Source organism: Myotis davidii, unplaced genomic scaffold, assembly GCF_000327345.1.
Source record: "Myotis davidii unplaced genomic scaffold, ASM32734v1 scaffold337, whole genome shotgun sequence".
In the NCBI taxonomy this organism is placed as follows: Eukaryota; Metazoa; Chordata; class Mammalia; order Chiroptera; family Vespertilionidae; genus Myotis; species Myotis davidii.
The window spans coordinates 1,580,953-1,590,488 of NW_006288250.1; the positions used below are offsets into that span (position 1 = coordinate 1,580,953).

A 9,536-nucleotide genomic window follows, 5' to 3' on the forward strand; every position below is an offset into this window, starting at 1 on the left:
AAGCAGGCAGGCAGGTGAGCAGTTAGATAGAAGCCAGCAGTCCCAGATTGTGAGAGGGATGTCCGACTGCCGGTTTAGGCCCGATCCCACAGGGGGTCCCCAATTGGAGAGGGCGCAGGCTGGGCTGACGGACCCACCCACCCCTCCCCCGCACGAATTTTGTGCACTGGGCCTCTAGTATTTAAATACTTTTGTATTCTACTACATCACAGAAACTTTAGGTCTGGTGACAGGGCACAAGCCTCGGTCAGTATTAAGGACTTTCTTCCACTCTGAGAGAATGAAGAAGGGGTCATCATTGCAGGAGAGATTTTACAACTTTTAAGAGAATACTATGAGCAAGTTCATGTCAAATGTATAAAACTTCAGATAAAGTGAATACATTTATAAAAAATAAATTTTCAAAACCAACTTAAGAAGAATTTCTTTAAAACCTATATGAGCCTAGCCGGTTTGGCTCAGTGGATAGAGCGTTGGCCTGGGAACTGAAGGGTCCCAGGTTCAATTCCGGTCAAGGGCATGTACCTTGGTTGCAGGCACATCCCCAGTAGGGGGTGTGCAGGAGGCAGCTGATCAATGCTTCTCTCTCATCAATGTTTCTAACTCTCTATCCCTCTCCCATCTTCTCTGTAAAAAATCAACAAAACATATTTTTTTTAAAAATAAAACCTATATGAAATAAATCTATAATAACAAGCTTATTCTGCTACCATCATTCCTCACCTCACCTCACCTTCCAAAATACAGGACTAGATGGTTTCTCAGGCAAGTGGTATCAAGTCTAGAAGAAACAGAAAATCTCTAACCTATACCAACTTTTTCAAAGACTGAAGAAAGGGATTGGGGAGAGATATCCATCTAATTTTATGAGGCTATAATACTATCCTGAAACAAACTGGAAAACAACAACAAAACAAAAATTTAGATCACGTTTATGAACATACATGCAAAAAGTCCTAAATAAAAATACTAGCCAAAAAACATCAGCAAACTGTGTATGTATTAAACAAACATACACACACACTCATACGCCACTATGACTAAGAAGGGCTTACCTGAGAATGTAAGATTAACAACAGAATATTTATTAAGTAAGCATATCATATTAGATTAAAGGAGAAAAAACAGGTGCAGAAAAAGCACTCAATAAAATGTAACACTAAGGAATAAAAACAACCTAGCAAACCAGGAATAGAGAGGGTCATCCTGAGCCTGATATGAAGTGTTTACTAGTATCAAAACCCCACAGCAAGCATCCCACTTACTGGTGAAATTAGAGAAACCTTCCCAGCACAGTCAGAAGCGAGACAGGAACAGCCTCTATTACTACCTCCAGTAAACCCCCTCGAGGGGTCATAGCCAACACCAGAAGGCAAGAACAAGAAATAAAATTCTTAAGAACCAGAAAGGAAAAGGCAAAACCTATTTGAAGATGACATTACTCTCTAAATAGGAAATACAAAAGATTCTATAGATAAATTATTACAACTATTAAGAAAGGTTAGCAAGGTTGCTGGATACAAAATTAAAATATCAATATCAAAAGCATGTCTATACATCAGTAACAACCAATTACAAAATATAATGGGGGGAAAAATATTCCGGTCACAACAGATACAAAAACTATAAATTTCTGAGACATATAGCTAACAGAAGATATGCTAGTTCTCTATGAAGAAAATGATAAAAGACATTGAAGGACATGGTTATGTTCACCAACAGGAAGCCTTAATATTGAGACGTCATGCTCTCCCATTAATCTTAAATTCAATGCAATGCCAATAAAAATTCCATTAGATGTTTTCTGTGGAATTTGAGAAGCTGATTCTATATTCACAGGAAGAAGCTAAAATGAAAAAATAGCCAAGACAACTTTAAAGAAAAGGAACAAGGTGGATGTGACGTGCCTACCTGCATTAAAGATTTGCTTAAGACAGTGCAGAGAGACAAACAGACCAAAGGACCCGAACAGTGTCCGGAAACAGTCACCTCATATACAGAAATTGAGCATATGACACACGTAATACGCATCAGTAGGAAAGGTTATGAACTTCAATAAATGGTGCTGGTCAACTGGTTATCCATATGGAAAAAAGAAAACGTTATATCCAACCCTCATCACAGACAGAAATGAACCCCAAGAGAATTAAAAATCTAGATGGGAAAAGCAAAAGTTTAAACTGTCTAGAAGGAAATATATTTATGACCTCAGCATTGGGGAAAATTTCTTAGGTAACCACCTACCACCCCCACCCCCCAAAAAAAGAAACCTCAAAAACCAAAAAGGCAAATAAAATTGTTCCCTTTAAAATTTAAATCATCTATTCAACACAAAACACCAAAAAACAAAGTGAACAGGCAAGTCACAAACTGGAAGAGATTGGCCACACACACACCACTGGTACAGGATCAGTGTCAGGATCATACTGACATGTATGAGGGAACGCCTACAAATATGTAAGAAAGGGTAAACAGTTAAAGTTACAAATCAGGAAGGAAAGAATGAGCAAAGGATATGAGCTGGCAGGCAGTTCACAGAAGACATAACAAAAAGAGACATAACATTTGAAAGGATGCTCAACCTCACTGGTAACCAAGGAAATGGAAAACGAAACTATCAGACTGGCCGAGAGGAAGAGCCGGCTGTGGGGCGGCTCCGTGCCTGCGAGTGTAAAACCGCACAGGCACGTGGGGAGGCCCACTGCCCTCCGTGAAGGTGGGGTGTGGACTTTCTTCACCCCAGCAAGTCTCTCCTAGACAAACGCTGACATCACAATGTCCACTGTAACCCTGTCATTGCAGAAACTGAAACCGACTCGATGTTAACCAACAGGAGACTAGGAAAATACGTTGGGATACATGTATACAGGGGAAGATCGTACAGTCATTAAAATGATTAAACTAGAGCAACACATATGAACACAGAAAAACTCAACCGTAGAACTAAAGGTCAGTGAGAAAAGCAATGCAGAGGAAGTGGCTCAGTAGATCTGTATAGATAAAAGCGGGGGTCCTCAAACTTTTCAAACAGGGGGCCGGTTCGCTGTCCCTCAGACCGTTGGAGGGCCGGACTATAGTTTTAAAAAAACTATGAACAAATTCCTCTGCACACTGCACATATCTTATTTTGAAGTAAAAAAACAAAACGGGAAGTGAGATAGCCCCAATTGGCCACAACCACCGGTCAGGCCAAGGGACCACCCGTGCATGAATTCGTGCACAGGGCCTCTGGTACTGTTATAAAAGTCTGAAAACATACAACTCTCTCTACATTATTTTTGGAATCATGCATTTGAAGTAACAGCACAAAAACACCTGCAGGCATGGTAAAGGTCAAATTTAGGACTGGGTTACGCTGAGAAGGAGGAAGGAAGAAAAATGGGAGAGGGTTGCATAGGAGGCAAATATGGGAAAATGTTAAGACTTGAAAAAGCTAGCGGCTGTCACTCTGATTTCATCCATCTACTGGCCATTTGTGCTGCTTCAGTTGGAAGCATCTGACAATCCTGCGACCAGGCTGCTCCAGGGCTGGCTGTGGTGGTGATCATCTGCCCGCATGCGGCTGACAGTTTGAGGGCAGCAGACAAAAGCACATTAAACACACCGTGAAGAGCACAACAAGGCGCGAGACAGAGCATTCTGGGAGATCTCATTTCCAGCTGGTGGGCTGGGACGGCTTCCCCGGGAGACAAGGCACGCAGCTGAGAGCTCAGGAAACCCGACAGCCACACCGTGAGGGCCCGGGGCAGAACCCTTGCCTCTGAGAAGCTCCTCGGAGAGGAAACTAGTGATAAACGGTCCAGGTCCCACCTAGACTCTGGGATAGAGGCACAAAACGGGCGCCGATTGGAGCCCCCACCTAGAAGCTTGAGTTTGCCTCCAGGTGTGTTTCCTCCACAGCCCGTCCTCCCCAGTGGCTGTCAGCACAGGAGGTGGTGACCGCCACCCACGGGACTCCGCACCAGAGACAGGCGGAGCCAGTTCTGCAAGCAGGAGCGCTGCTGCTCTCTGGGTGGCCGTCGTGGGGGCCCTGTGGGGAAGGGGTGCCTTACCAGAGCGTTCTCAGGCACCCCCAGGACCACGTCGTGCAGCATGGCTCCACTGCCGAAGTGCTGGGCTATGGACAGGCCGCTCAGGCAGTAGCAGGTGTGGTAGAAGTCCCGCGACCTGCAAGGACAGGGCAGCTCTGAGCAGGTGCCCCTCCGCTCCCCACGCCCCACCCCCACCCCCCAGCACAGCCTTCAACAAAGCGACCACAGGCTCAGAGGCCAGGAGCTCGGAAGTCCCGCCCTGGCCTCCTCAGCAGCTCCAGGAAGCCTGGCTTCCCCAGCGGCCCTTTCAAAGCCCATCCTCCGCCCTGCCAGGCACAGGCGCCGTCATCCTAGAGCCAGTCCCTCCCGCCGCCTTCCAGAAAGGGGTCCTCTGGGTAGTGCTGGTGCTGAGTTAATATATTTCTCAAAAAAACAAACAAAAACACCAAAATGTCTAGAAACAGGCCAAATTCTTCACAATAAATTGCTGAGGACTGGCCTTCAGCTGGGCCTTCCCCTGGATGCTGACAGCAGCAGGGGTGTGTGTGTGTGTGTGTGTGTGTGTGTGAGAGAGAGAGAGAGAGAGAGAGAGAGAGATGGGGAGAAAGAGAGCACATTTGGCAGGTAAGAAGCAAAGGGAACAGAACTTATTTGATTTCCCTTTTTCTTTTATTTGGCGCCCAAAGCTATTCGGTAATAGTTGTGATTATATCTGTTTATGAAACTCCAGGGTTTTAAAATTCTGTATCCTATTCTATTTAAATCAGTTTGGTTAAAAGAAAAAAAAGAAGAAAGAAAAGCTACCAACCCAGCAATCTTGTTTGCCTGTCTGGAGAGGGAAGTGCATGTAAACTGGGGGAGAGGGTGGGCAGGGGAGGTGCCAGGATTGACGGCACTCAAAGGAGGCTCCGGAGTTGGGGTGCTTCTCCCCACGCCACACCAGCAGCTGGATGGAAAGGGAACCCGGGCTTTTGAAGGTGGGCACCCGCTGCCGTCTGGCTCTGAGGAGGCCTGAGGGTCCACACCGCTGCCCCCTCCCCAGCCCGCCTCCCGGAGGAAAGGCACTCACTTGCCAGGCTTGTCCAGAAGGCCCCCCGCGGGGCACTGGCAGCACATGAGGATGTACTCCTGCAGCGCCTGCTGATGGAACATCCAGTGGCTCATGCTGAGGGCGGGGTCACCTGCAGGAAGGCAAAGGGTCAGTGTGGCCCGGCCTGTCGGAAGCCCAGCACAGTACCCACCACTTCTTCACATTTTACTACCCAATGGGAACAGTCAAGGTTTCCCTCGATTCTTCTTGGACTACTGTTGAAATTACAATCTCGGGACACTTGGTATCTTCACCCAAGTCCCGTAACACGTTCCTTCCCCTGGACCTTGACAGGAGTCCAAGAGCAGCAGCACAGAGTGGCTTTTGCTTTGCTTCAAGTCACCCACTACCTAGGACAACCGTCTTCAGCCACATCCGTGGCAGACACAGCCGAGCGGGGAGCTCGGCTTTCTAGGCTGGCCTGTTACTGCTCCTGCCCTGGCCCACCCCTCAGTCTGGGCTTTGAAGGCACTTCCTCTAGCTCAGCGGTTCTCAACCTTGGCTGCACGTTAGAATCGCCTGGGAACCCTTTTAAAATCCTGATTTCTGGGCCTCATCCTCCGGAAATTCTGTTTCTTTGTTATGGGGTGGGACCACAACATTAGTAACAAAGGAACAGAATTTCCAGAGGATGAGGCCCAGAAATCAGGATTTTAAAAGGATTCCCAGGTGATTCTAATGTGCAGCCAAGGTTGAGAACCACTGCTCTAGCTCATCTCGGAAACTTGTTAACCAGGCTCTAATTAGCTAAGAGAACTCTTAACAGGGGTGATAATGTCTGCATGTTCTACTTTTCTAAGCCTGAATTTAACCTATCTCCAAAGGGAATTCTCCAACTTTTCTCTTGGCTCAAAAATGTTCCTGAGAAGCGTTGCTAGGAACTGCCCTCCTGTATCATGTAACATGGTAGCCCGAGGAGAAATGGGCAATTGTGGTAATAATACTAAAGCACTGCGCTTCTTCACTCTGAAGTTCTGTCAGTATGATCAGAGAATTCTGTGGGCCACATGGTAATCAGGTGGGGAGGAGGGACAAATCACCGAGAGATAGATGCGGGTGGAAATATCTACATGGGGTTGATTTTTTAAAAAATACACATTATAGGCCCTGGCTGGCATGGCTCAGTAGGTTGGGCACCATCCCGTGCATCAAAAGGTTGTGGCCCGGTTGGGGTGCATGTGGGAGGCAACCGATCAATGTTTCTCTCACACATTGTTCTCTCTCTCTCTAAAATCAGTGAAAAATGTCCTCAAGTGAGGATAAGAAAATATAAAGTAAAAACAGCTTAAAAAATACACATATAAGGATGTTCATTAAGTCCTTGGTCAATTTTATACTTTGATAACTGGGCTTCAAAGATAGCAAACAATCTGTAAATGGCAATTGAAAGCCATTTTTTCTTTGTTTTCTATATAGTTATTATACTACCAGTGACCCGGTGCATGGATTCCTGCACATTGAAAAGAAATTAATTAGAAGGTGGCCAGCGGGGCGGGACTGAGTGAGACGGGCCTGATACGCCTTGGAGCCAACCCCCCATGGTCCCTCCCCAGCATCTGCAGAGTGAGAGGGGTCCCTGCAGCAGGTGGGGTCCCTCAGGCTGGCCTGCAGAGATCGGGGCTGAAATTGGCCCTCCAACATCTCCCAAGGGGTCCCGGAGTGCGAGAGGGCGCTCTGCAAAGTTGCTGTAATGCATGGTACAAATGCAAGTGTGTAGTAAACCAGATTCAGGGTCAACAGTGCCCCAACAACATAACCCACGGCCGAAGGTGGAATCGCATGACCCTGCGAGGAATCATGCTTCTTCCTCTCAGGTTTTGGGGTGCGTCACCCGAGAACCGCTGCTGCCAAGTCAGTGCAGCTTGGCAGCTCCTGCATTGAGCGTCTGCCCCTCGGTGGTCAGTGCGCATCATAACGACTGGTCGGACACTTAGCATATTAGCGTTTTCAAATTTCTAAATATTATATCTTAAGTTTTTCATTTAACACTATAGATATACACTTTCCTGTTCTACTACATAATCTTCAATAACCATCATTCTGAAGAGCTATATAGCATTTCATTAAGTGGATGCACAAGGTAACTGTATTAATATAGACAGTGGGCCAAAACTTTCATATATATGAGCATAGAATCTTCTATGATAAAAATTTGTCAATGTTGTATACTGCAATATAGTAAATGCAGTATATAAGAGAGTGTGTAAGCAAAATATTTAATTATGGGACATATATATGTATACCATATAATACACACACACACACGTTTTCAAATTTCTGAAATGAGAGAGGAAGAGAGAGATGGGGCAGCTGGAAAGCGATCACTGTTTCCTGGTTTGAGCACTCAATGTGGTGCAGTGGACATTTGAGGGTCATGTACAAACACCATCCATCTTCAACACCTGCGTCATGCTCGGCCCCTGAGATGCTCACTCTGAAGAGGCATATAGGAACTGAGCCCAGCAGCAGGAGAGAGCTCTGAGGCCCCCCTCAGGCTCGCTCAGCATAGCGCATGCTCACTGAATCACTAGCACTCCTTTAATTACTCCCCTCTTTCTTCTTTCCCCACCTATGAGCACAGCTGACTTTGTAGAAGATACAGACATCTATGAAGAGACTTCACCTTATCTCCTTTTCCTTATTTCCAATGTTTTCCAGTTCCTTGCAAAATTACTAAAAAATGCTGCAATACACATCTTTGTGAGGCTTCTCTGTGTTAGAATTACTTTCTTCCAACAGATTCACAGGAGTGGAATTATTCAGGTAAAGGGAATAACATTTTTAAGGCTTTTAATGGATACTGATAAACTGCTTTAAAATTTTATATAGCCACCAGCAAAATTTAAGATGTTCCTGTACTACCTCCAGCATTGATTACTTAAAAAATTCTCAGTATTTAAAATGTTCAAAAGAAACAGTACCTGATCATTTGTTTTGATTTACATGCCTTTGATTACTAATTAGAGTGAAATTGTCCCATGACTTTTATTTACTAGTTGTATTTCTTTTTGAGAGTGTCTGTTGGTCCTTTGTCTTCTGAGGTTCAAGAATCTATTTTACCAATCTAGCTTTCCATTATATTTATCCTTTGCCTGTATCATATGCTACACATATTTCCCCTTTTGTTTGGTTACATGCGTTTGAAAGAAAGAAAGAAAGAAAGAAAGAAAGAAGCATATTTAATGGGTACAGGGATTCTGGGGGGGAGGGGTGATAAAAACTCTAACACTGATTATGGTGATGGCTGCTATATATATTACACATATGCTGTAATCACACTGTTGATTTTGCCTTTGTAATTTCTTCTTTAAAGAAGCATATTTAATGGGTACAGGGATTCTGGGGGGGAGGGGTGATAAAAACTCTAACACTGATTATGGTGATGGCTGCACAACTCTATATATACACTAAAAACCATTAAATTGTGTGCTTTAAATGGGTGAATTGTATGGCATGTGAATTATGTCTCAAGAAAGCTATTATTTTAAAATGCATATTTATTAAACTTTAGGATAATAGCGTTAAGCATTTGTATAAAATATACCTTTATTTCATATCCTATATGAAATAAAAGGCTGTTATTATAAGGTAAATGTTAACCTATCACAAAAATTAGAATCTGAAAAGAAAATGCTATGTTTACTGTTGGACAGATTACAGAGTGCTTCGGTTACCTCCCACACGACTGAAGTCTGAGAGCTCCAAGTTCATAACCTTGACAAGCAGCTTCCAGAGAACTTGAATTTGCACACCGCACACGGAATCATCGTGAGATGAAGGGAGATATGATTACAGGGTGACACTGTGCACTGGAGTCAGCTTTTAAATCCTTCATGCCTCTCCCTGAAATTACAGATCCTCCTTATCATGCCATTTTGCATTCCAAAGGTTCCTTTTATCTAAGAAATGAAAAGTTCCTCCAAACAGTAAGTGACAGGTGCGGCCACATGCAGCTCAATTTCACAGGTGGCCAAACACAGGCCCGGGGCATGTCCCCAAGAACAAACAAGCAACGAGGAACCAATCCGATCAGAAACTCACAGGCCTGCTGCTTTCTTATTCCTCCACCAATTCCAAATAATTCACTAATTTAGTCAGCATCTGATATTTTTAAGACACTAATAACTCATGCTTCTACTCAAACACTGTCTTCTACACGCATTAGGCATCCACCCCCAGGAACCACTGACGGCCACTCGCAGAGTCAGGTCCAGCTTGGGTTCATGTGCTGACCTATGTCGATCCCTGTTTATCTTTTTAGTTAGCAATAGGATCACCGCCTTTTAAACGTGTATTTATCCATCTACTAAAAGTAGCAATGCACACAATAAAAAACAAAAAACAAACGGAGGGGAAGGGAGAGGGCAGAGTATAGTAGAGAGCAAATTTAAGAAGGAAGTGCCTCCCTCCCCCCC

The 9,536-nt window shown here is 44.6% G+C and overlaps 1 protein-coding gene across 1 annotated transcript in view; it reads right to left on the minus strand.

Annotated features, from left to right (window-relative positions):
• The window catches only part of LOC102751880 (protein farnesyltransferase subunit beta), a 68,134-nt gene that overhangs the window by 2,808 nt on the left and 55,790 nt on the right, over positions 1-9,536 (minus strand). Inside the window, exons 10-11 of the mRNA XM_015561555.1 lie at positions 5,101-5,212; positions 4,053-4,167 (exon numbers count right to left, since the gene is read on the minus strand). Coding sequence (XP_015417041.1) covers positions 4,053-4,167; positions 5,101-5,212 — 227 coding nt within the window. The remainder of the gene's footprint in view (positions 1-4,052; positions 4,168-5,100; positions 5,213-9,536) is intronic.